The sequence below is a fragment of the Leopardus geoffroyi genome, chromosome D1, assembly GCF_018350155.1.
Source record: "Leopardus geoffroyi isolate Oge1 chromosome D1, O.geoffroyi_Oge1_pat1.0, whole genome shotgun sequence".
Taxonomy (NCBI): domain Eukaryota; kingdom Metazoa; phylum Chordata; class Mammalia; order Carnivora; family Felidae; genus Leopardus; species Leopardus geoffroyi.
Window position 1 is genome coordinate 40,549,514 of NC_059329.1, and position 27,819 is coordinate 40,577,332.

The 27,819-nt window shown below is 45.4% G+C and overlaps 1 protein-coding gene across 4 annotated transcripts in view; it reads right to left on the reverse strand.

The window, feature by feature from the left end:
- The window catches only part of FAT3 (FAT atypical cadherin 3), a 671,242-nt gene that overhangs the window by 58,296 nt on the left and 585,127 nt on the right, over positions 1-27,819 (reverse strand). For all 4 annotated transcript variants that reach the window (XM_045483655.1, XM_045483653.1, XM_045483654.1 and 1 more), the window contains 4 exons: positions 7,687-8,076; positions 4,963-5,177; positions 3,474-3,611; positions 2,124-2,267 (listed from right to left, as the gene is read on the reverse strand). In XM_045483655.1, the coding sequence (XP_045339611.1) occupies positions 2,124-2,267; positions 3,474-3,611; positions 4,963-5,177; positions 7,687-8,076 (887 nt within the window). The remainder of the gene's footprint in view (positions 1-2,123; positions 2,268-3,473; positions 3,612-4,962; positions 5,178-7,686; positions 8,077-27,819) is intronic.

A 27,819-nucleotide genomic window follows, 5' to 3' on the forward strand; every position in this document is an offset into this window, starting at 1 on the left:
AACTAGACCCTGTTTCCCTCTGGAATCAGCCATGGCACCACCTCAGCCCCATGTAGATTTACTATTTCACAGTGACGGCATCCTCAGCACCACACAAAATAGGAGAGTTATTGATTTGTTTTCTCACTTTATAAAGGCCATTTCCTCTACAGGAGAGAGACACAGAGAGAGAGACAGAATGTGTGCCCCAGGGGTCACCATCTGAGAAAGAAGGGTGAAAGACAACACGGACAGGCCCCGGCGCTGCAGATAGGAGCCGCGGTCACTGCTCATGGCTGCGATTCTCGTTTCTTTCACTGCTGGCTTCCTGTTGTGCATGTGAAAACAGGCTGTCAAGCTGATCGATGTGTGTCATAAAACCGAATGCTGAGTGGGCAAAGCCCATTTTGTTTTGGGGCGAGCACACCGGCTGTGCGAGGCTGACAGTGCCTCCGTGGGAGGCGGTCCTGGAGAAGGGCCATCTGAGAGAGACAGAAATGCAGGAAGGGGCAGCCCCTAGGTGAAGCTGTGCGGAAGCAGGAGGGGGACAAGAGTGCACAGCCGCTGGAAAGACCATCAGAGAGGAGAGGTCGACCTGAATACCATTGATGAAGGAATCCGATTTCGTTGACAAGGTGGCAGGAAAGAGGCTGGGGCTGCTTGCTTTATGAGCGAGCGCCTCTCCGCTCCACCTGACTCCTGGACATCTCAGAGGTGGGGAGCCGGCCGTGACGGCCAGACTAAGTCCTGATGTTGTTCCAAAGGGGTCTCTCAAGACCTGGCTCACTCTCATCTCACCTTCTCCCCTCAAAGCCTTCAGACCCCGTGGGAGGTGATTCTGAGGCCAAACTGGATCAGGCAAGAGCCGGTTCTCAGGACTCTCTGAGGCCCCCCACAACGCGTGTATCAATCGCTGTTTCCTCTATGTTCTCCACACTGACAACATTCCTGGACTGGATTCCCCGAGCCTCCAGTGGTCAGGAAGAGGAGATAGCTCGGCACCCAGCACTGTGCTCATGAAACATCTTTTTTTTTTTTTTTTTTATTTTTGATAGAAACAGAGCATGAGCGGGGGAGAGGCAGAGAGAGAGAGAGGGAGACACAGAATCTGAAGCAGACTCCAAGCTCTGAGCTGTCAGCACAGAGTCTGATGCGGGGCTTGAACTCACAGACCGTGAGATCATGACCTGAGCCAAAGTTGGACACTTAACTGACTGAGCCACCCAGGCAACCCCGAAACATCTTTTGAAAAAAAAATAGATGGGAAGAAGAGTCATTCCCCCTGAGAATAGAATGCCAGCTACTCCATCTTGCAACCTAATTTTAAGGAGCAGGTGGATTTAAAGTGCTAAACAAATTGCTTATGGAAGATTGATTTTAATGAGTAGCAGCTCTATCCTGATGCCCAATCTCTTTTGGAGAGATGAGACGGTTTGTATCAATCTCCTGCTGTTGCCAGAATAGCACAGAGTAGCTGAAAGGCAGCCTGTCCTTGTGAAGAGGATGGGTTTTGCAGAACACTGACCTGAGTTCAAACCCCGATTCTACCACTTAGCAGCTGCAGGATCTTGGGTGAGCTACTTAGCCCCTCAGGCCCTTAGCTCCTTCAGCATAAAGTGGGGGCTGCCCCAGCCTCCCACTTCACGAGGCTGTGGTAGGGACAGGTGGCTCATGTAAAGCACCCGACACTTGAAAGAGCCCCGTCGGCAACAGTGCTTATCACTATTTATTAGTCAGTGGCTGTGGAAGAATCAGGCTCTCTTCATACCCGTCTCATGATGGCATGAATTGATATCAGGTAAAAAAAAAAAAAAACCAAAAACCATTGTTTTAATTTGTGAGTAAAATGAGGTGCCTGGGCGGCTCAGTCAGTCAGACATCTGACTTTCGTTCAGGTCACGATCTCATGGTTTATGGGGTTGAGCCCCACATCAAGCTCTGTGCTGATAGTTTGGAGCCTAAATCCTGCTTTGATTCTGTTTCCCTCTCTCTCTGCCTCTCCCCTGCTTGTGCTCTCTCTCTCTCTCTCTCAAAAAATAAATTAAACTTAAAGGACTAATTTACAAAAATGGTAAGTAAACCATCGCAGAGGAAGAAGGCTGGGCACGCAAGGACAGGTGACTAGCAGGCAAGATTTGGCTCACCTGAATCACGGCAGTGTAGTTAGCAGGGGTGAACACCGGGCTGTTGTCGTTCACATCAGAAATATCAATGTTGACGGTGGCAGTTGATGACATTGCAGGAATGCCACTGTCTACTGCCTGGACGAGCAGGGAGTATCCAGACACCTGCCAAAGCACAGAGGGCCGACAGTGAAGACGGACAGCATCTCCTTCAGTCTGCACACACTCAGAGGAGCTGCGGGAATGGCTGTGCTTTGCTGAAGATCAGCCACCTTCCCACTTGGTCCTCGAGACCAGGGATTTGCAACGTCGGCACCCCTGACATCTGGGGCCGAGGTAATTCTTGGTTGCCGGGGGCTGACTTGTGCCTTTGTAGGGTATTTAGCAACATCCCTGGTCTCTACCCACTAGAAGCCAGTATCACTTTCTGCCCATTTGTGGCAGCCAAAAATGTTTCCAAACATTGCCAAGTGTCCCCTGGGTGGGGGGCGGGGGTGAAGTGGGGGGTGGGGACGCACAAAACAACCCCTGGTTACAACTACAGTTCTCATCCTGTGTTCAAACACGACAGCTGTCACCCTGATCTTCCTTATCAGTTCTGAACTTCAGGAGTGATGGGGATATATCACCTAAAGAGGTTTTCCTGCTTTTGAGTACCACTACTATGACATCTCTTCCTGTAATTTCACTTTGAAGACATATATTTTGGGTCACAAAACACAATGTTTAAAAACTTTGTTTAACGTTGGCAGAGGAGTTTTCTGGATCATTCTTTCTGACCTAAATACCTTCAGATGCTCCTTTTATATCTGTTCACCTAGTGCTAAAGCTGTGGATGAAACCAGGACCACAGGATCCCAACGCTGAAGGTACTTTCCTGCCTCCTTGCTCTGGGAAGGACCAAAATTCAAAGCATCCAGAAAATTACACCTTTGGGGGTGTCTGGGTGGGTCAGTTGGTTAAGTGTCTGACTTCAGCTCAGGTCATGGTCTGATAGGTTTGTGAGTTTGAGCCCTACATCAAGCTCTTTGCAGTCAACACGGAGCCCACTTCATGTCCTCTGCCCCCTCTCTCTGCCTCTCCCCCACTCGCTCTCTCCCTCTCTCTCTCTAAAAAATAAACATTACACAAAGAGAAAGATACATCTTTGCTTTCTCCTTTAAGACACCCATAAATAAGAAGCTGCTAGCATCTATTGGCAGAAAATTCTTTCAAAGGTCTAACCCAAATATGTCATGCTGCATTTCAGCCTATCCTATTGACTCTCATTATTTGGAATGCAGAATCTTCCTACTTTTACTCATGGAGCCTGAGCGGATTCCAGTGAAGGGATGGGCATGGGTGGGAGGGGGCTGGCCTAAACTAGCTTACCCGTTCGCGGTCTAATTTCTTCTTAACCTTTACAAGTCCCAGGACAGGCTCCACAGCAAATTCATCGTCCCGATCTCCGTTCACGATGGAAAAATGAATCTGTCCATTGGGTGGGCTATCTGCATCTTCTGCTATTAGCTTCATGGGACACAAACCACAACAACAACAACAACGACAACAACAACAAAAGGCATGACATGAGAGACAGAGAAAAGGTTTATTCTAAGGGTCCTGGGTCTTATAACTGGGCACAGCTCTGGCAGTTTTCTTAGAGCTCTCTATGCTCCCGTGCTAGCCATCATGCCCCCGGCAGAAGAACGGATGGCTCGGCTGGAGGAGGGAGGCACCACTACTGGAGCATCCACTTCCTTTCCAGTACTTTTTGTCTGCCTACAGCCTGATGCTTGTCAGGCATGATTTTCCTTGGGCCTTGAGCCACTGAGGATAGAGCTAAAGCTCACTGATAGAGCCACTGAGGCTAGAGCTAAGCTCACTGATAGAGCCACTGAGCTAGAGATAAGCTCACTGATAGAGCCACTGAGGCTAGAGATAAGCTCACTGATAGAGCCACTGAGGATAGAGCTAAAGCTCATAGGGGGAGTTTGGTGATTCTTTCCCAATTCTGCAAACAGTGGTCTCTGCCACTGAGACAGACATTCTCTAAATTCATGCGCCTCTGTGTTAAGGAAGCCTGAGAAAATTCCCTTTCTCACGTGGCAAACACACTGCCCTGCTGCTCCGTATTGGTGATGCTGGGATTTATATGCGTGAAAGTGGTCCTGGGAAGTCCACCTCTGGTGTGTAAAGAATGCACACCGACACCTGGTGCTGCAGGAGCCAGAGATAAGGATGGATGGAAGGGACCTGTCCGGTAGGGGTGGTGATGATGGTAAGGATGGAACTCACTGTTTCCAAAACGTAAATCGTAAGTCTGAGAGAGCCCATGTACTCTTTACATGGCTTGCTCTTACTGGTATTAGAAAAAATTCCCTCCAGAAAGAGCTTCTCTAAGAGTGGCCAAGCAATCTTAATCTTGCTCCCATATGCAGCTGTCCTACTCTGTGTGCGTGTGTGAGTGCATGCGTGTGTGTGTGTGTGCGTGTGTGTGCGTGCATGCGCGGGGTGGGAGGCAGACTTTCTTTTATCCTTAGCCACCTAATACCTTCTTATCTAAGGTCACAAACCAGTGGAAGCCGTCATTAGAAATATATTCTGTGGTCTGTTTTGTTTTTTTGAACAACATACACTTTCAGGAAGAAAGTAACTATCAGACACTTAAACTTTGGTATAAATGAATTTATCAGACCCTTCCAATGTACAGAAGGAGAAAGAACAGTTGAAAGACTGGTGACTGACTAGAGTCCTCGGGGACAAAAGGACCCATAAAGAGAGAGTGTGACAAGAATCCGAGACACACTTTGCTCACGTTTTTCACTCTCTTTAGTAGAATTATTAGTCCCAGACATCTGGATCTCCCACTGGCACCTACCAAAATGACAGAGTCCCCGACCAAGGCATCTTCACTTATGACGGCACTGTAGACATCTTGGCTGAACCTGGGAGGGTTGTCATTCACATCCGTGAGGTTGATGCTGACGGTGGTCACGGCACTGAGAGCTGGGGTGCCCCCATCTTTGGCTTCCACCACCAGGTAAAACTTTTTGCATAATTCATAGTCCAGCACTTCAGAGACAGAAATACCCCCTTTGAAGAGAGATTAGGAAAAAAAGATTGGTCAGCGGTTCCCTAATCATGACAATATTTATCACATCATCTCCAGCCAAGAATTTTAGACATTCAGGAATTTGTTTATTTTTGCCCTGCTGAAAGCATCTCAGAGTCTGATTAATGCTGTCAGTTAAAACATAGCTATCCATCAGATGCAACACTGAAGAAATAAAGTCTTTGAATGTTTCTACAATGCTTTCTGAACTTCTCTCAAGCAGCCTGAAAATCTTCAGCATTATTCACCCACATGCCTCTAGGGAGAAGGGCCAGAAACCGGCATCCCTGATAAGCGTCTCCTGATGATCCCTTAACTGGACCCAGGCAGATGGAAAATGAGCTGAGATGTGTGGATGTGATTGCATGATCCCGTCCCAGGTCAGCAAGTGAATATCTGCAAACTTCACTGAATTCAATTAACCACGAACGTGCCTTGCCAAGTTACAGTGCGCTTATCTAAAACCATGACAGCACAAAGAGGGCAAAGATCTCAGAAATCTCAAGGTACAGTGACCTAATGAAAAGGAAATACCTGGGATTAGTGGCCAACTAATAAGTGTGAGTTCAACATCCACAACTACAGAACAGAGGGAACGTTCACGTCCTAAAGCTATTTAAGTTAAGCCAGTGGAACAAGTAGAAAGGCCCTGGCGGGGTGCCACCTCTAGGAGGGGCTCTATGAGTGCTCTTCCTTCCCATTCTATCCCTTTCTGGTGAGGTGACTCAATTCTGCATTCTGCACTTGGTAACTGGTCATTGTACTGCCTGCAGAGCGGATCTCAAGGGCATTCGTGGGCATTTCTCCCAACTGGAAAACAATCATTAGGACCAAGGTCAGGATGTCACATCCATTCACATCTCCAGACAGGCACCTTCTCTAGCTGCTAAAGCTGCCCTTCTATTTAAGGTGAGAAACAGAAGTCATACCTATAACAAGAGCCTCTTTCTCCCCATAATTAAGTTTTCTTAGCAATTACCACCCTTAGTGCTTTGTTTTGTATCCCAGTCTCGTTATGTAGTGCCAAATTTAAACAGTACTTAACCATTTCCCCGTGGTGTTCATATACAATGGCCATAACTAGACAGACTAAGTCTAACACGTATTTAAATGAGGAAAATCCCATACATTTTAATTTGAAGTAATGACCTTAATAAACAGAGGTACTGCTGGGAGAAGCTGCTAATGCAATTCTTCCGTCGCTATTTCCACCTCCCTACACCTAAGGGCAGGACTCCTTATTTTGCACCTCCCCCGACCCCAGCATAGCAGTGCTCTACAGAGGTGAAAGCACGCATTCTAGAATCAGGAAGATCTGAGCTCAAATCCTGGGTCCTCTACTGATTCACAGTGGACAGTGGGGAACTTACTTAACCTCTTCGAAGCTCTGTTTTTCTCATATGGAAAATGCGAGACATAACCAATGAATTAATAAGAGTCTGGCGTATTCAACCTGCTAAATAGATGTTGCTAATTATGAGTTTTCTGTTCACCAAGTGCATTTTTCTCGTGTGATGACGAGGGAGTTGCGTCCAATGGATGCAAAGTGCGAGAGACTTATCTTTCTCACCTGAAAAATGGGATGGCTTTGATTATGACTATTCATAGGGAAGTAGGTAAATGAATGAGATTATCCATGAAAGTGCTGTGAAAATATGAATTCAAACACTAGGAAAATACATAGTGTAAAGGGTGAGTATGTGAGTACTCTCCCAAGAATATCCCAACTTGTTTCTTGAATCACCATCTTTATTACCGAAATGCTCCCAATAGTTAACTCCCTAATAGAAAGAAAGGCCTAGGGTTCTCCTTTTGTTCTCTTGATTTATTTCCAGGCGTGTTTTCCCTAGGTGACGCCACATGGCCCCTGAGTTTGAAAAGGGCGTGGTGAGAAAGGACAGTGTCCTGACTGGGAATTGTGGACAGGACCCATACAGAGCCGGTTCCAGCTGACTGGGGTGCACAGTTGAGAAGGCCTGCATATCACCACGCACACCACTTAGCAATGTCTTCTTTGGCAGGTGACCAGAGAGTGGCAGCCTGAGCATGGACAGGGGCACTAGGATGCTCATCTCCAGGAGGACTTCCAAACACATAAACACATGATCCAAGTAAAACAACCCAAAATGAAATCGAGCAAAAACAGAGAAGAGAGGGAAAGAAGCAAACCCTTATGCTCGGTGCGCAAATATTATTTCCTGTCCCCATCTATGAACCACCTTACGGCTCCCAAGCCTTCCTACGAGAAATCCTGGAGCCCACCTGGAGGTCACGTATTTGCCCAGTGAGCCCACAGCCAGGAGCTTACAACTTGGCAGGGGGCAGGCGCAGAGGCAGTGTGTCAGAAGGCACCCTGGGGTCTGCGTGATGTGCTTCCACTGGGAGGGAGGAAGAGGAAGAAGCAGAGGCCACCCAGAGGGCAGTTAGATGGTTAGGAGAAGCAGGGGAAAAGTGAAGCTGTGAATTCTAAGCAGGTTGCTGTTTACCCACCTGTCTTTGGGTTGATTCTAAATCTCCCTTGTTCATTCCCAGACCGGATTTGATACGTAATCTCAGCATTTGTGCCAATATCTTTGCTAGTGGCAAAAACAGCAAGCACTTGGGTGCCAGGGGAGGTGTCCTCAGGCACCGTCACCAGGTAGTCCCTCCTCTCAAACACAGGGGGGTTGTCATTAATGTCCAGGACAGTGATGGTGACCGTGGCAAGAGAGGAGAGAGCCTGGCCGGGGCTCTGGTCGGTGGCCTGGACGCTGATGTTGTAGGAGGGCTGCTGCTCTCGGTCCAGCGGCTGCTCTAGGATAATGATGCCTGATGAGCCGTCGATGGAGAAGAACCCATCGGCAGAGTCGGCCAGGGAGTACACCACCTTCCTGTTGATGCCTGTGGGAGACGCAAGAACGTTAGTGAGAAGAATGCTGTTCGATGACGGTCTGCACTAGAATATCATGGCTACTCATAGAAAGAAGATCAGTAATGACAGAAGCCAACAGCTTTGGTCCTACAAAAGCATAAAAATGTACAGGGACACCTGGGTGGCTCAGTCAGCTAAGCATCTGACTCTTGATTTTGACTCAGGGTCATAATCTCACGGTTCATGAATTTGAGCCCTGAGTTGGGCTCTGTGCTGATAGTGCAGAGCCTGTTTGGGATTCTCTCTCTCCCTCTCTCTCTGCCCCTCCCCAACTCGCTCTCTCTGTCTCTCTTTCAAAATAAATTAATAATAAATAAATGCCTTAAAAACTGAAAAGCCAAAAGATCCTCTCTCTCTTTTTCTCTCGCCCTGTGCCCCTCCCTCACTCATGTGTGTGTGCACCCTCTCTCTTTCTCTCAAAAAAACATTGTATGTGGGGCGCCTGGGTGTCTCAGTCGGTTAGGCGTCCGACTTTGGCTCAGGTCATGATCTCGCAGTCCGTGAATTCAAGCCCCGCGTCAGGCTCTGTGCTGATGGCTCAGAGCCTGGAGCCTGTTTCAGATTCTGTGTCTCCCTCTCTCTCTGACCCTCCCCCGTTCATGCTCTGTCTCTCTCTGTCTCAAAAATAAATAAACGTTAAAAAAAAAACATTGTATGTAAGTAACATATACAACTAACTTAAATAATAAAAAAAACATAAAATATTGGCAACAGGTATCATAAATAGTTGGGTATTCTTCATATATTAGAGAACCCCATGCATCTTTAAGAAAAACTCTAAGGTGCCAATAAATATGGGGGTAAAGATGTGCCACCAAAAGAGAAATACAAATTAATTACTTCAAAAAATGTTTATCTGGAATCTATCTGTCACTACTCCAGGTGCTAGAGATTTTAGCAATGGACAAGAGTCAACCATTTCTTGAGGAAATTATTACACTTAGTGGGAGTAAGTAACAAATTAACGATAAAGAATCCGTAAAACAAATGGCAGGCCAGGGGGTAAAAAGGAAGAAAAAGCCACAGGGGGGATCAGGAGTGCTTGGAGGAGAGAGAGTTTGGGAGATGGAGGGGAGGGTGGTAATTTTAAATAAGGTGCTCAGGGAAGGCCTTGGCCCTTGAATAAAAACCCAAAGGAGGGGAGGCAGAGAACAGTGCAGATAATCTGGGGAGAGAACGTGGCAGGCGGACAGACCCCCAAGTGCAGAGTGCCCCTCTGGCGTGTTGGAGGGCACTGTCGGGAAGGCCGCTGTGACTACAGTCAGGAAGCGAGAAAGAGAAGATGGTTTCAGGGTGACAGCAGGTTGGGGAGCAGCCCACGTGGGGTTGCGGTGCTGAGCCAGGAAGCCAGCCGAGGGCTCTGAGGCAGGCAGTCATGGGGTGTGCCTCAGATTTTAACAGGATCACTCAGGCTGCTGGTTGTGAAGAGAAGGAAGGGCGGCAAGCGAGGAAGCAGGGACAGCTGGCTGACGCCCGCAGGAACGCAGGCACGTGACAGTGGTCGCTTGCACTGGCGGTGGCCTCTGAGTGGTGAGAAAAGGTCAGCTTCCGCCCTGTTCTGAACACGTAGGTGGTGAGAAGGGAGCGATCCCGGGTGTGTTGTCAACTTGGAGGTGGTGAGAAAGGACTGTTTTCTGCTGTGAGAGAAAGAGAAGATCCCAGGATGACTCAGAGGGAGCTGCCGTCGGCTGGGATGAAGGACTGCAGGAGGACCAGGATTCGGATGACAGACTAGGAGCCCCACTTTGGACAGATTAAGTTCAAGATGGGCATTTTATATGTAAGCGGATACTCAGGTAGGGAGCCGGTGCAGGAGGCTGGAGATCAGAGGAGAGTCCACGTGGAGCTATGAATGTGAGCGCCACCCGGTTCCAGGGCCACGCGGAGCCATGAGGATGGCTGGGGCCATAAGAGAATGCAAAGAGAAAAAGAAATCCAATGGCCAGTGAGCCTGAAGCACTCCATCAAAAAAGGGGGAAGATCTACTCGGAGGGTGGCCTTCAGCTCTGTGATTTAAAGAAACGCACTTATTTATCAAGACGCCATTTTGCCTTCATATACATGAAAGTTAAAACATACCAGCCAGGAGACGTCCACCAACAACCAACAAATTAGTGGTTGATGATCAGATTGACTTCTGGTTCTGAAGACTGATTGAACTGTTTTCATCAGAGGATCTTAGGACTTCAAAATGATTTATGCACCCCCAATTCACTAGGTGTTAAGATTTCTAAGAGGCAAAATATAACATCTTTGTAGGCTGAAAAAGCATTACTTTGATCCTAAATGCCTTAATGAAGACAGTCATTAATCAAGGGTTTTTAGCTATGAGCACGATCTAAAAATGCCTTTTACAAATCACAGACTTAGAATGTAAGCTCTTAGAGGGGAGGGCCTAACTCTGTGTTGTTTTCTACTATAACACCTCGCCATGGGGTCAGACATTCGGCAGTAATAAGAGTTAAACACTTTGCTCCCCCAGTATGTAATTTCCCTTAAGCCAAAATTCCCAGCAAACCAATAAAATCATCTATCTGGAGGGAATGACATAAATTGCATTATGTGGCTTTAACCAAAAGGTCAATACTGAGAGCTTGTTCTTGGTTCCATTCCAGAGAGTCCATTTTTTCCAGAGTTTCATCATTTACTTTTATTTCTCTTTCAAAACAACTACCCTGTGATATATACACATTAGCTTCTGATTTTATTGGTGCTGGGATTAAAAACAAGAAGGTTCTCCTCTTCCTCGCTGCCCCTTAAAATAAGGCCCCAGAGCAGACATTTTAAGGATGCCTTCTGGCTCTCCAAGATTAAATTCTTCAACATCAACTCCTGGGGTGAATATACATAGTGTTGCAATAACCCTGTGGTGGGGGGGGGGGGAGGGACGGGAAGGGGGCAGAGCTGGTCTTGTGCCTAGAAGCTGCAGTGACTGATTAGAGGATCTCAGGACACCCCTCCAAGTCACAGAAACAGATTTATGGGAATACATCAGCGACTGACATCAATACACCATGCAGGTTTTCAAAGCACACACATTGTCTGTGGATTTGACTTCCACCCCCAGCATAGGGAACACCACTCTTAGGAACAATAAACTGGGGCAGGAGATCCATGCAGGATCCTTCATCTGAGCATCTCCTGACAAGACCCACTTCGCAGATGCATAAACCAAGGACTGATGGCTTGCCTGCTGCCACTAGCGTTTTTAGGTAAGCATGAGGGAAAAGCTCCTGTGGAACACAGGATTCTTTAAGGATTTCTGGAGATGTGCTCTTGGACACGCTTCCCCTTCAGACCTAAAGATCATTTGGGAAGAAGAGCACTTCCGACTGACTGTTCTGAAAGCGGTGGCTTTCAGGCTGAGAGCTGAGTGTTAGGAGAGGCAGGGGTAGGATTTGCACGCTGCTGTTCTCTGTGGCCACAAGGCCTGGAGGGAAGGTGCCCCTAATGGCTGCCTGTGTTTCTTTCACTAGGACAGACAGCTGAAATCTAATTAAAACTATCACCTATGTTCCTGGTCTGCCTCTCTCTCTTTCAGCCCTATTCAGAGGTACCCCGCTTTGCTCACATCCCAGAGCAGGAGATGCTGTGTTCTCTGAGCTTCCTGCTCAGCGGGCTAGCCCTGTTGTCTGAGCACTGCGTTTACAAGGCTGACATTAATCAGCCACACAAAGACCACGGCTCCCCTCTGGGCAGATTCTGTTAATTTAGATTCGGAGGCAGGGTTTTTCTGCTTTACCACAGCAGAAAAGCATCCCCTCCCCCCACCAAGTTGCTGACCCAAACTCCCCCCCCCCCCCCCCCCCCCGCCTCCACTTCCCATACATTCTGCTTCTGACAATATCTTGGGCATTCACACCAGGAGGAACTGGGAGATTTATTGTTTCCTTCTCCTTTCTGTTACCAATCAGATTGATAGGGAAGTGAGACCAGAAAAGGGGGAGGGGAGGAAAAAAAAAAAAAACCCTCAAACCACCAACCCTGTTAAATGCCATCACTTATGATCTGGTAGCTCTCAAGGAAAGAGCGGAATATATTTTTGGAATGTATTAACATTCCCATTTAGACCCAATTGCCATGGATTTCAATGATTTCTAGAAATAAAGCCGGACGGGTAAATGCCAATTTGGAGGCAGTACATTTGGTCTAGCGCTTGGATCTTTGCTGTGTTACCAGGTGATGGGTGCTATCTTTGTTAAATGAATGCAGGTCATGCCACTAAAGTGGTAACTTTCTATCCAAGGGCATACGATAAATTCCATCCTTCAAATCACCATCCCTTTGCTACATACCCAGCAAAAAAGATGAACCTGAGTAAAAAACTTGCTTGCTAATTGGTCTAACGCTTTTACTGCGTGCCACGACGTGTTCTATTAAGGTATAACACTAATCTATCATTTTGCGTCTGTGTTTTTAAGTATGTAATTCTTTTCTCCAATTTGAGCCTAATTTAATGAGGACGGAGCTACTTAGCTTCCCAAAATGCTGAAATGACAGGCTACCAAGAGATATATGACTTTCATTGCAAGTGAAGTTTCTGCATGCTATAATTGTGGCAAATGGAGCAGGCAGGTCTTCAGAGGATTAAAATCAAGTAAAAAGAGAATGATTAAAATCCCTATTTGCTGAAAGGAAGCAATAGGTAGTGGCATTTTGGAGGGTGGGGTTGGAGGAAAGAAATAGCACAGAAAAATTCCCAGTATGGGAAGGCAGTGAAACTCTGAGGTGGGTTGCCAAGGGTATCTATATTTCCCTTCTTGGAAGGTTTCTAGATGGAGGTTAGGTTCCTCTCAATTTAGCCAAATAGAGAGATGGGCTTTTTAGACATCGGATAGCACATAACAGTTGAAGTTTTGAGTACTTTCAAATGAAGGCAATATGGTCCAGTTCTGGAAGACAGGAGACCTTGCCTCTAGCCCATGGTTTGCCCAAGCTATACCCGTGTGCTTGGATAGGTCATTTAACCTCTTCACTGGGCCTCAGTTCTCTTCAATTTTATTTTTTTATTTTTTTTATTTTTTAAAAAAAATTTTTTTTTTTCAACGTTTATTCATTTTTGGGACAGAGAGAGACAGAGCATGAACGGGGGAGGGGCAGAGAGAGAGGGAGACACAGAATCGGAAACAGGCTCCAGGCTCCGAGCCATCAGCCCAGAGCCTGACGCGGGGCTCGAACTCCCGGACCGCGAGATCGTGACCTGGCTGAAGTCGGACGCTTAACCGACTGCGCCACCCAGGCGCCCCAAAGTTCTCTTCAATTTTAAAATGACAGGGGGCTGGGCACCTGGGTGGCTCAGTTGATTAATTGTTCAACTTCGGCTCAGGTCATGATCTCACGGTTCATGAGTTTGAGCCCCACATCGGGCTCTGTGCTGACAGCTCAGAGCCTGCTTCAGATTCTGTGTCTCCATTTCTCTCTGCCCCTCCCTTGCTTGTGCTCTGTCTCTCTCTCTGTCTCTCTCTGTCTCAAAAATAAATAAACATTAAAAAAATTAAAAAAATAAAGAAATAAAATGACCGGGCACCTGGGTGGCTCCGTCGGTTAAGCATCTGACTCTTGATTTCATCTCAGGTCATGATCTTGTGGTTTGTGAGTTTGAGCTCTGCCATCAAGCTCTGCACTGACAGTGTGGAGTTTACTTGGGGTTCTCTCTCCCTCTCCCTCTCTTTCCGCCCTTCCCCTGCTCCCTCTCTCTCAAAAAATAAAGTAAAAAAAATTTTTTTTTATTTTAAAATGACAGAACCCAGATCAGGTGAGGTCCAAGATGATCTTTCAGACGGTACTTCATTTCCAAATGAAACTAATAGAGCTCATTTCATTTATATTTCCAAAGGATCATCTCCCCACCTTCAAAATGCTCATTAAGCTGCCATGCCTGGGCATAAGTGGGCTGTAACACCAAAGTCCAAATTAAGCCTATCCTGACAGCTCTTGGAATCTTCTGGATGGGAAGAAAGCTCAGTGCAGCAGATTCATACCATTCAGTCAAGTGTTCAGAGTTCACACATACAGCTTACAGCAAGGCATTATTACCTCGGTGAGAGATAATGCTCTCTGCTAGGATCATTCCCAGGGATCTAACCCCGAGTCAGAAGAACTCAGCTTTATGTTTGAGATTGTTACAGGTGTTAGAATCAGCACCAAAACCAAATGGCGTGAGCAGTCAACACAGAAGTACCTTGAGATTTTTTTTAAACGTGGTCTTTGGAAAACGTTTTCTGCCCTCCTCCTAACATTGAGCTCTCTGAGCTTAAGGAACCCGCGAGAGCTCTGTTAGGCTGGCTTTGGGGTTTTATGTCAGCAGCTGCTGTGACTCTGTCAGGGCAGGGCCTTGTCTGTGACATTCACACGAATATCCTCCAGCAACTGTACAAGGTCTGGTCTGTAGGTGACACAGTAAAAATAGGGGCTGTGCTACGTTCCTGTAAACTGGCTTTTATAAAGGGATTTGAAGTCATATGGAATAGATATCCGGGGGAAGGAATGATCTGAAACAATTTCAACAATCAGACTCTAGTAACCCTTTTAATTTTGGTTCTTCTTACTTATTTTCTTTTAATCAACTTTATTGGTATACTGAGGTGTCATAATTTATGTACAAAAACATGAACAGATTTTAAGTGTCCAGCTCATAAATTCTAAACACGTACATATACCCCCGGGGAACCATGGCCCTCACTGACATATAGAACATTTGAATCACCGCTTAAAGGTTCCTCATGTTCCATTTTCCATTTAGGTCAATACCCTGATTCCACATCCAGGCAATCTAGTAACTTTTAAAAAACTGTTTACTTATTTATTTTTGAGAGAGTGAGAGTGAAAGCGAGAGAGAGAGAGTGAGAGAGAGAGCACAGGTGAACAGGGGAGGGGCATAGAGAGAGGGAGACACAGACTCTGAAGCAGGCTCCAGGCTTTGAGCTGTCAGCACAGAGCCGACATGGGGCTTGAATTCACAAACTGTGAGATCATGACCTGAGCCGAAATCAAGAGTCTGTCGCTTAACCAACTGAGCCATCCAGGAGCCCCTAATAACTTGTTTTTGAACCAATACTTTTCCTGCTTTCATTCATATGTACTCATCAGCACCAGAAGTCCCGCAAGTATATTTAGATCTCACAGTTTCTATGAACCCAAGCTTGGTGATTAAGGCACGCTCTTATTTAAGCAATAAAGATTATCCTTTGAAGAAAAATGATCAATGAAGCTTCGGTTCTTGACTATGTCATTGCATTCTTTGGTTACGGCCTCATCCTTCAAAGACAGTAGTTACTTCTGAGAAGTGCAAGGGTTCTGTCTTTCTCACAGGAGACACTGGACACGACCCTTCCATTTCATAAGGGCTTGCCAAGTGCCACCTGTTTGACTACTCTAGGCACCGCACTGAGGGAAAGTGGAGCCTGAAAGATGCCATCTCCAAACCTAGGAGTTTGACAACTTGATGAGGAATTATTATTATTTGAAAAGTTTTATTTATTTATTTTGAGAGAGAGAGAGAGTGGGAGAGGGAGAGAATGAGTGGAGAAGGGGCAGCAAAAGAGGGAGAGAGACAATCCCAAGCAGGCTCCATGCTGTTAGTGCAGAGCCCAACATGGGGCTGAAACCCACGAACTCTGAGATCATGACCTGAGTCAGATGCCCAAACGAATGAGCCACCCAGGCGCCCTGATGAGTAATTAGTTAAATTGAACAGAGTTTGCTGCACATCTCCCCTCAATTTCTGTCTCCCATCTGAATCAGAACCACCAGTTCTTTAGATTTGCCTTGGAGATGTCTCCTTGCTATCTTATGGCCAGCTCTCACCACCAGGTGAGGCTCCCATCTTCTCTCACCTAGACTGTTGCCAGAGACTCCAACCTGCAGGCTGCCTTCAACTCTCTCTTCTCCTGGCCAAACTTAACCAGAGGTCGGTTTCTAAAGCTCTGGATCCAGTTTTGCCTCAGTGGCTCAAGACAGGCTCTGACTTCTGACTTCTTAGAGTCAGAAGTAGAGACTTCTAAGAATGGCTTTCTAATCCTTTGCCCTCTGGTCCCAAGCCACCCCTTCAGTGTCATCCCCTGCTCTCCTTCCATTGTGTGTTCTCTATTCCAGCTACTCCTCAAGACTCCATGCACAGTTACTCCCCAGTCCTCTGCACATGCTTTTCCTTCCTCTCAGAATGTTCTCTTCCCCTCCTCCCTCGTCAAATTCCTACCTATTCTGTGAAGGGTCTCCTCTCCACAGCTTCCTTAATTTCCCAGTTATTCTTTTCTGTGTGCTCCCTTAATATTATTTTTACATTATCATTAGTTATACTTATGGCCTCTCTCCTACTAGATTAATGTATCTTTTACGCAGAGGGACTGTGTCTTATTATTTCTGTAGTTCAATGCTGAGCCCCGGGCCCCACATCAGAGAGTAATGAACACTGAACTGCGGAAGTGACCAGGGGATCAAAGCGAGAGTATTACTAAGACAACAAATGTAGGTGATAAGCGCTCTACACATCCATGGCCACTACAAGTGTATGTGTTAAAGAATGAAGGACCCCAAAAGGGTGCAACACAGAGGAGTCAGGAATCTTTACTATCAAAAATGTACATAAAACATCAATATATAAAAACTATATAAAAACACTCATATATAAAAAACTATTGCTAACTGGATGCTTGCATTTGTGAATAAAATTGGTAACTACCCAATTTGTCAAGAATGAGAACTGACTGAATAAGTTATAGGACACTCAAATCATAGAATACTTTATACGTTGCCATATAAAAATATGAAAGAGAACATAGAGACAGAAATATGTTTGTGAGCCAGTGAAAAAAGCAGGTTACAAAACAATATCTAGTTTATGAGTCCATTTTTGGAAAGAAAAATGGTGGAAGGGACTTCATCGAAATAGCAACAGTGGTTAGAATTGACTCGTTTCTCCTTTTGTCTGTCTTTCTAGATTTTCTACAGTGGACACAGATCATGTTTCTAGTAAGTAAAAGAACTATTACAAACATCATGTAATGGAAAATTTATCACCAATTTTAGAGAGCAGTCAAATTTCTGAGTTATTTTCCAAGCCAGTTTAATTCTCAACATACATACCATTTGAAATAATTGTAGAAAATGATACTTATGTATTATATTAGCATTCTTTTTCTGGATATTTCCATTCCTCATTTTGTGTGTGTGTGTGTGTGTCTATGTGTGTGTGTGTGTACTCAGAAAGACACTGACTTTACGTAGAAAATATTTTTTGGGGGGGTGCCTGGGTGGCTCAGTCAGTAAGTGTCTGACTTCAGCTCAGGTCATGATCTCACGGTTCGTGGGTTCGAGCCCCACACTGGGCTCTGTGCTGACAGCTCGGTGCCCGAAGCCTGCTTCAGATTCTGTCTCCCTCTCTGTCTGCCCTTCCCCCACTCATGCTCTGTCTCTTTCTCTCTCTCAAAAATAAACATTAAAAAAATTAAAAAAAATATTTTTTTGTCAAGGTCTCATTATAAAGGTATTTCAAGTGATACATTGTTTTGAGCTATTTGATATCCTTAAATTAAGCTGTAGAAGAAAATGGTTAGCCTCATCTCATTGTCTGTGGGAGGCAAGTAAAATCCCATTATAGCTAAAGAGCTCAAACTGACCACTTTTTTCTATCTTTAAAATAGGCCTTCAGATGATGTAAAATAAAAGAAAGTTGCCATTAGGAGGTCCATGGAATTGCAATTACTTTTCAAGTTAGACTTTAAATAGACTCTCTGATTATTTCTGTTTTAAGTGCCTCTTACAAGTTTTTCATTGGGTGATGACTAACCCTGGCACATTCCCCTGGGCAAAATACCAACTCTGGGGTCAGGAATCCCGGGGCCTTTTGAACAGTTAAAAAGGAGAGAAGGCAGCCCCAGTCACAGAGTCAGGGAGATCCTGGCAATACCATAGACTTCCTGGGGACTCAGTAGTTGGGCTGGCACCAGCTCTGCTGGGTAGCACTGGCAACATGATTGTGAGGTTCTATGACATAGAAGAAAGCAGGGCCCCCTGTTGGACATAGCCAGAGCAGAGTATTAAACCAACAGGGGCCCTTCTAAGCGAGGGACCCGTACACCTGCAAAGGCTGTCCTTCCGTAGAGTTGGCCCCGCTGGTGGGTGATACCACCTTTCGCGATACCTCAAAGACTGCAGCTCGTCTGGACATAAACTCTCCCATCTATGGCTTGGCACTTTGCTAAGCCCGGAAGAGTCAAGTGTAAGTAAATGAATTCATCAAAGTATTTAAAACTCCATCTTTATTGGTGTATAGAACTTCTATACTGGACTACCCAGCAATAATACTACATATGTCTCCTCAGTGGGTCACTATGTATGCCATTGGATCAGTCATTAATCTATCCAATAAATCACCTCCATCCAATAAATCTTCACAGGATTCCCACCTCTTGGCAGGCACTGAGGATGCACCAAAGAATCACAGCCCCTCAATATCTCCCATGTCTCAGGAGACAAGCATATATATAGTGGATTATTGGTGGGGGGTGGCCAAGGGACATTTCCCAGGGAAGAAAACAATTGAATTGAGTCATGAAGGAAAGACAGGAGTTGTCAGGAGTACCAAAGTGGAAAAGTGACAAAAAGAAAGGGCATTTCGGGTGACATGGACACATGTGAAGTTAAGAATGATGAAACCAGGTGCTCAGGGAAGGGTAAGGGGTTCAGTGTTGCTAAACTGTAAGTGTAGAATGGCAGGAGCTAAAGCTGTCTATTTTCAGAACCACTAGCAAATTACCAAAGCTGTTATAAACAATTATAGCCAGAGTAAATGAAAAGCGTAAGTTGATGGATGAATTAGCAGAGAGAGAGAGAGAGAGAGAAGGAAGACCGGAGGAGGGGGACGAAGAGGGTGTCCGAGCGGCAAGCACTCTGTGATATGTGAGAAGTTATTTAGAGAGCTCCCCACAGGTGATGGACAACAAAATTGCGCCCGTCAAGGAGGCTTCACAAGGTGAAATGAGAGTGAGTATCCTGTGACAAAGCTGATGAGCACACAACATAGAGGCAGGAAGCCAAAGCTGGGGGTCCTTGGAGTCTGCACAAAATTCCCAGGGGTAGGTGGAAATTCCCCTCGAGACCAGAGCTCCTGTAAACCTGTCCTCTGCGTTGCTGCATGTTGGATCAGGACTGATCCACGGAGGAGCACAGAAGCCTGTTAACCACCCTTGTGGCATCCAGGAATGAAGCAGTGTGTGAATGGGTCACTGCCATCAACAGTTAGAAATCAGAATTCCCTGCTCATGGGTGGTGGTGCTAAAACTCTTCACTGAGACATCCCTTCCTGGAAGGAACTCGCAATTTCATTTGTTTGGACCCCCTGCTTGGAAGAAATTGGATTTTAAAAGGCATAATAACGATAATAACTTCTGTGTATCAAACACAGACACTTCTAAACCAGGCAAGGCATCACAGTCAAAAAGAGGAAAAGAATGTATGTCGAGTCCTATCCCAGACTTTCTGAATCAGATTTTGGAGACGGAGCCTTCACCTGTTTGTGTTTATTTTTGTCTGTTTATTTTTAAAAGCTCCCAAAGGGATTCTGATGCACAGCCAGGGCTGATAACCAGCTTGTCTGATTTTTGTGCGTTATTTTTCCTCTGCTGTTGGATCCTGGAATTTGTGAGGGGATAGTTTGTAGTGCTCTAATCAACTGAAGGGGTTCTAATTTCTTAGGCATAGAGGATTATTTCATGTTCCCAAATTAAGCCCTGTGTGACAGAAGGCATTTACGTTCTGTCCAATGGGCCTGGAGAAAGGAATTTTTAGCCTCTGAGGCTTCCTACATGAGGGAGCCCAGCTCTGAGGGTGAAAGTCCCTGGCAGAAGGAACCCATTTATGCACAAGACATGATGTCAAGAAGTTAACATGGAATGTCTAACTTCGTTCTCCCAACCACTCGACAGCTCAGCAGACATGTATGGAACATGTACTGGGTGCCTGGTGCCATGCCAGTGCTGGTGACACAGAGATGCACAGATTGGTGTCCCAGCCCTCCAGGAGCTCATGGTCTAATGGGAAAACAAGGAATTAATATCTCCATTTTTCTAGGCAGGAAGTGGAATTGAAAAGGGCTGGGGAACTTATATAAGGTTAGACAGTTAGTAAAGGCTAGACTAGAGGTATTTGATCTGGTCTCCCCCCCCGCCCAAACCACTGCATGCTGTTGCTTCCCAAAGCGACAGGAAAATGTGACAAGGAGGTGATGGGGTGCCACAGTCCACCATTTAGCCACGTGTACTGCGTGCACTGCAGAAAGCGTCCTGGTGCTGGTGGCAAGTCAAGAATTCAGGGGTTTATGGGGCCACGGAAACCTTTGCTCAGGACCACCAGACAGATGGCTGGAGGGGAGCAAGCTAGCTCTCTGAACCTCAGTTTCTCCATCTGCAGGCAAGAATACCACTAGCTCTTGTGCCACAGCAAGATTACTTGTGTAAGTGTTTGGGGTTCTCTTAAGATTGTATTTTTTGATATCCACAACAGACAAAGGGTTTCAGCCACAACATACTCCGGAAATGGCCCATGTCTCAGTCTTTCGGGGGATTATTTAATTTTTATGAACATTTTAACAGTTCCTCAGCCGCCTTTAAAGATTTAATACTTTAGAGAATAACAGAGCTTTGGGGGAGAAAAAAAAAACCACATTAGGTCGCTGACCTATGCAGCTTAGAGGCAAGAGGCTCCAAGGCATTAGGAAAGAGAAGAATATACGGTACCTGAGAGCAGGCTGGCTGAATCAGAATCAAATCCTTCTTGAAACACCTTCTGGTGGAAATTATTAGAATACAGAAAAGGGCCTTGGACTGAGATATCAGGATACCTTCCTTTTAGATCCCGCTCTGCCACTCACAAAGTCGTCTTGGGTACATCTCGTTGTCTATGGGCCCCCGTTTCCTTCTTGGGAAAAGAAAGGTTTTGACTGGATTTTTTTCAGGGACTTGCCAGTGTAACATCCGAACATCTACTAGGACTGTGATGCACCGACAAAGTGGGCCTGCTGTCCCAGGGAGAATTCAGGAAACCACAAGAGCAGCAACAGGAGCGGCTGACGCTGTTGAATCAGCACTCACTCCACCACATCAAAGCAGCGTGTTCCCAATTCGGCTGAACTATTTCTCCTTCAGGGAGGGCCCTGTTTTGATTGCCACTGACCTGCATGACAGCCCTTCTTCCTCACACAGTGGAGTCTGTGGGTGGATAATGGCTATGGCATGAGATTCTTAACGATACATGGACAGAATTCAGAACGCCCATACACCTGCATGAATGTGCTAGTTCTCTAAGGCTGCATGGGAAATTACTCCAGAACGTAGCATGAAACAACAAATATGTAGTATGTCATGGTTTCTGTGGGGGTGGGAATCCAGGCATGGCTTAGCTGGTCGGCTGTGGCCCAAGGTGTCCTGTTGAGCAGGGCTGCAGTTTCATTTGACGGCTCAAACGGAGGTGGGGGTCCACTTTCAAGCACACTCATGTAGCTGCTAATAGGACTCAGTCCCTCACCATGTGGGCCTCTCACAGGCCTGCCTCACAATATCATAGCTCTCCTCCCCAGGGTATTGAGCACTAAATTGTGTCCCGCCCCAAATTCACATGTTGAAGCCCTAACACTGATGCGACTATTTGGAGATGGGGCTTTTAGGAGATATTAAGTTAAATGAGATCATAGGGATGGGGTCCTAATCTAGTAAGACTCATAGCCTATAAGAAGAGGAAGACAGACAGAACTCTTTGTCTCTCTGCTGTACACACCAAGGAAAGGCCATGTGAGCAGGCAGTGAGATCCTTATAGATTGGTATGATTGACACTCCCATAGAGTTTGTCCCATGAAGATGCAGGAAACTGCTAACCCAGAGCTCTTGACATGCTTCTCTGTCATAGTTCCAGCACCTAATCCACAGCACTTTGCTGAGAGCTTATCTCCTGTCTTCACTTTTCTTCCCAAGGCCCTTTTCATGGCTTTCAGTAAGTGGCACACATACACAAGCCTAGGATGAGTCAAAGGAGATAACAAACAACTGGATAGACTCATTTAATGTGGTTTGGTCAGAAAGATCTCTGTTTAACAACCCTCAGGGGTTATTTTAATGAACATGACTCTCAGATAAATAATCTCCTGCTCCTTCATAAGGAGCTACCCTCTCAGAACAAACAATGCTCCACAATACTAGGCCAGCCATTTATTTCCTCTGACAAGATTGGTGCTTTGGAAAAGCAAGTTCACTGCAGGTCCTGCTCCATGAGAGGACAGCAGGGGTCATGATACCAACTCCCTCATTAAATACTCAGAAAATGAATCCTGACCGTGGACAGCAAGTTTACATTATTACAGTGAATGACAGTGCAAAATTAAGAATGTTGAGGGCTGTGCAAATACAAACATTTGGGTAGAAATGGGAAAGTTCTGCCACAAGATAACTCTTCTCTGTCTCTTTCCTGTTCTCGATTAATGTGAGGACCTAACTATTCACTTGAAAGCAGAAGGCATCATTTTGGAAGAGTCTTAGAGAGAATCTCTGTATTTTCTATTAACGTAATTCATTCTACCAGTTGTGTCCATTCATTAATGTCACGCAATACCTACAGAGCGCTCCATGTGTGAGGCATTCTTCCTCATTTCTTGGTGACTTCCTCTCACATTTCCTCTAGCCCTTGAAGAAAACTCCCTGCACATTTTAATTATTATGTGTCACGGTGTGGACGTCTTGGGGTTCATCTTGTTTGGGGTTCTCTGTGCGTCCTGGACCTGAATATCTGTTTCCTTCCCCAGGTTAAAGAAGTTTTTAGCCATGATTTCTTCTAATAAGTTTTCTACCCCTTTCTCTGTCTCTTCTCCTTCTTTGTCTGCTATAATGCAAATGTTAGCATGCTTGGTGATGTGCAAGAGGTCCCTTAAACTATCCTCATTTTTTAAAATTCTTTTTTCTTTTTGGCTGTTCAGCTTGGGTGCTTTCCATTATCCTGTCTTATAGATCACTGATCGATTCCTCTACATCATCTAATCTGCTCTTGATTCCCTCTAGAGTATTTTTCATTTCAGTTATTGTATTCTTCAACTCTGATTGGTTCTTTTTTATATCATCTATCTCTTCGTTGAAGTTCCGACCTCTGTTCATCCACTCTTCAGTCCAGTGAGGATCTTTATGACCATTACTTTGGACCCTTTATAAGGTAGATTGCTTACCTCTGTTTCTTTTACTCTGTTTCTGAGGTTTGGTTCTATTCTTTCATTTGGAACATATTCCCATGCTTTCTCATTCTGTCTGGCTCTGTGTTTGTTTTTATGTATTGGGCAGATCAGTTGTGTCTCCCAGACTCAAGGGAGTGGCCTTATGTAGAGGGTCCTGTAGGGCCCAGAAGCTCAATCCCCACTGGTGTCCAGACCAGGCACTCCAGGGCTGTCTCCTGTGTGGGCTGTGTGGCTGGGCCACAACTGTTGTGGGTGCACTGCTGTGGCTGGCTGAGAGGCTCAGCTGAGGCTTTTGCTGGTGTGCTGGTGGGCAGGGCTCCTTCCCCCAACCCTCTCCCTGCACCCCCCTGTTCCATGGGAGTCACTTTGGGCAGGTATTAGACATGGTTTTGCTCCTTCTTTTTATTTTTTAATGTTTATTTGTTTTTGAGAGAGAGAGAAAGATAGAGTGCAAGAGGGGAAGAGGGGGCAGAGAGAGGGAGACACCGAATCTGAAGTGGGCTCCAGGCTCCGAGCTGTTAGCACAGAGCTCGACATGAGGCTTGAACCCATGGAGTGCGAGATCATGAACTGAGCCAAAGTCGGACGCCCAACCGACTGAGCCACCCAGGCGCCCCTGCTCTTTCTTTTAAAGTCCCTAAGCCACCACTCTAATTTTGGCCCTTGTAATCTTTTACAGTACTCTCCTAGGACCTTTCCTCACCCTCGTTTTGGAGGCTTCTATCAGATTAGCATTTCCCAAACCCAGAACTGATCATTTCTTTTCTCACAAGTGCTCTGTGGCTGTTTTCTACTTATTGGTTTAAGCACATAATCCCTGGCTTTTGTGAACCGCCACAGTCAGGCCCAGACTACTTTTCTCATCTCATTTGCTTCTCTCCATCCTGGATGACATGATGTTCTCCCAATCATTGAGTTGGGGCCACACATTCCCAGCTTTATAACTTTATCCTCATGGTTCCTGTCTTCCTGAATACCTTCCTACCTCTGCCTGTTGAAATCCTATTCATTCCGGGAGCTCCGCCTTTTGTGAAAAGTATGTGTGCTACTGATTCAAGCTCTTCACTGCTGCACATGACCTGAGGCCTGTCACTGCACAGTCCTCATCTTGGAGAATCTTGCGGTCCCTTCTTGTGCCTTCTACCTAGCCACTCACTAAATTTCTGTTAAATTGAACGGAAAAAGATTGCAATGTGTGCTATGAGCCCCCAAGCTTCTCTGAAACCCCTGAAAGAAGTTTCATACCTTGCAGGAAATCTTTTATAGGAGAGGAGAAAGTGAGTTGCTTATTAGAACATTTCTTTGCCTTGTGTCCCTGGTCCATAAGAGGAAAAATATGTCCTTTTGCATCTCAGATATCTCAAAATTGGCCTCTCAATAAATCATGGGCTACAGCATATTTTGCAGAGCGTGTTTACATTTTATTTTCATATAACTTTGCCTAAAATGGTCACAGACTTCAGCTCTGATCTTCATCTCTGCATATTTCCTTTGCTAGCTTAGAAGACCCTCAAAATTAGGAAGCTGGACACAAATCCTACCTATGAGAGGTAGACTAACTAGGAAGATATTAACCCCGAAGTGTAACAACAAAAGGTCCCCTGATCTTTACTGAAAGGATTACATTTTTTATACATGTTAGGTCATAAAATCATGTCATTAGTTTACGGAATTGAGGACATTTCTATTTTACAGGAAGACTAAGACTTTAATGCTAAAATCTAGACAGTTGCCATGCTATTTCGTAGAGCTCATAAACTGGGTGTTGAAATTATCTTGTCCTCCTCTGTTTTGATTTTATTCCTAACTTAGGCAGTTACTCTAACAGTGTTGGTTTTATTATGAATAACGAATTCAGCATAGCAAAGAGGTGTTTGGCTAAAAGCAATAGTAGTTTTTAAAGTTAGAAAACCAGGATATGAAAGTTCAGTGAGTCCTTATAAGAGCTTTGAATTCATGAAGTTATGGAATCAGATTTCAGATGAATATATCCTGGTTGTTTCTCTGTATTTTATAGTGACTTTGTTTATACTGTAGCAAAATGGTGGTGAAGTAATTTATAAATTCAGGTAAAGGAATATGCTTAACAAAAGAAGTTTCATGAATGAAATAACCCTGCTGTCTACACAAATGGAGCCAACGATCTTCACTAGAAACAAAAACCAATGCGGGTGAATCTCCAAGGGAAAGGACAAGTGGGATGGATCTCAAGGGGATGCTTAGTGAAAAAAGTCAGTCTCAAAGAATTATACATCACATAGTTCCTTTCAAATAATGTTTTTTGAAATAATCAAATTATAGATATGGGGATTAGTGGTTGCCAGGGGTTAGAGACTGGGAAGGAAGTGTCAGGAGGAGGATGGTGTGGTTATGATGGGGTAGCAGGAGGGAGCTCTGTAATGGCGGTTACATGAAGCTGCACAGGTGAGAAAATTGTAGAGAACTACACACACACACACACACACACATGCACGCACGCACACACATGTGACACATGCCAAATCTGACAGTGTACTACAGCTAACACAAGATGTCGTCATTGGGGGAAAGTGTCGAGTGAAAGGTGCTTGTGATCTTCTGCGCATTTTTTTGCGGCTACCTGGGAATCTATTATCGGTTCCAAAAAAATTTTTTTTAAAAACTCAACTATTTTCTTGTCACAAAGGGGCTCATGAGGTCAGGCAGTAACATAAATAAGCAAAGTGGCTGGGAACAGGGAGCGTGAGCTCTGGCTGTTCTCATAAAGGCAGCTGCTATGTGTTCAGCTCCTACCATGGTGGGGCTGTGTGTCTGGATTTGCTGTTTTCTGAGGGCTGCTTCTGTTTTTATAAAATACCCAGAACTGAAAATTCAAAAAGAAAATCTCCTGAATTTTATTGACAATGAACTCTACCTTTTTGGAACACTATATAATGGGCCAAACTAAAGATATGAGGGCCAGATGCAGTCTAATGACATGCAAACTCAGCTTCAGGCCAGGTGAGCTGGGCCCGAGGTGAACTGCCCACGTGATGACCTGGCAATCTCAATATGCATCTCACGCTCCTCTGTGGTCCCTTCTGAAAGACTGACAGCTGGGTCCCCTTGAGGAAGTAAGTTTTCTGAGCAGGCAACTAATGAAGATGGTGTAAGCTATTTCAGTGACACCCAGGGACTCTGGAGGATGTTGCTTTGATGTCAGCTCCGACTGACGCCTCTGCTGTTGGCATCCCCCTGCAAGCTCTGGCCAGGACCTTCACAGCCACTTCCTCACCCTGTGCCCCGGACACGGTCGGGTGCTTAGTCTGCATTTTTACAAGTGTTCGTTTGTTCTTGCCAGCTATCTTAGTTCCTTTATTTTTTCATGCCAAGTGCGGAGCACCTGGGTGGCTCGGTTGGTTGAATGTCCAACTCTTGATTTTGGTTCAGGTCATGATTCCAGGGCTGTGGGATTGAGCCCCATGTTGGGCTCCATGCTGGGCGTGGAGCCTGCTTAAGATATTCTCTCTCTCTCTTTCTCTGCCCCTCCCCCGCTCTCATGTGCATGCTCTCTTGCTCACTCTTTTGGAACAATAATAATAATTAAGAAAAGCTAAATGAGTTGTACAGACTGAGAAAAGGAGCCAGGATCTGGTATCTTATGCTAGAGCTTTCCTCAGGCGGATACAATGGTCTGGTGAATATACTTTATATGCACCGCACTCACAGCCTCTGTGTCTACCTCTGTGTCTGCTTGAAGCTCTGAATGTAAGCCTTTGGAGAATTAGTGCAAATGAGCAGAGGCAGGTGCTGACGGGGTCATTATTCTGGTTTGGGGCCTTTAAAGGCTTTCTCATCTCTGCCATCTAAAGGCCCCGATTCTAGTCATCTTTCTTCCCCAACTCCCAACACGAACAGCTGACTCAGAAGAAGTGAAAAGAAGGATGGAACTAACTGCATGTTCTTCACCACGGCCACATCCGTGAGCCAGTAACATCCCTCCACTGTCCTCAACATCATGAGCGCCAAGCAGCCTCTTTCTGTCTTCAATCTCTGGTAGCTAGAGCATACCCAATTCCGTCAGGAAGGAAGGGAGTAGAAAAATTTCATTTTTTTAAAATTAGGATTTTAATTTAAGTCAAAAAATTAAATCATGAAATTTCATCTATGGCTCGGGGCACCTGGCTGGCTCCAACTCTTGATCTCGGCTCAGGTCATGATCTTGTGGTTCCTGAGACCGAGCCCCCTGCTGAGCTCTGCACTGACATCACAGAGCCTGCTTAGGATTCTCTCTCTTCCTCTCTACCTGCCCCTCCCCACTCTCGAAATAAATAAATAAACATGAAAAAAAAATTTTTTTAAGTTTCACCCTATGGCTCCATTACACATTCTCAAATTTAAATAATTGAAAGATTTATTTGCATGATTTCTGCTCTCCCCTCCAAAAGCCTGCTAATAAGAGTCCAGAGGCTGTTTTCCAATGCTGCTTTAAAAAAGCGTATTTGTATAAGACAGCAGTGGACCAAGCTCAGGGGCATACTTGAA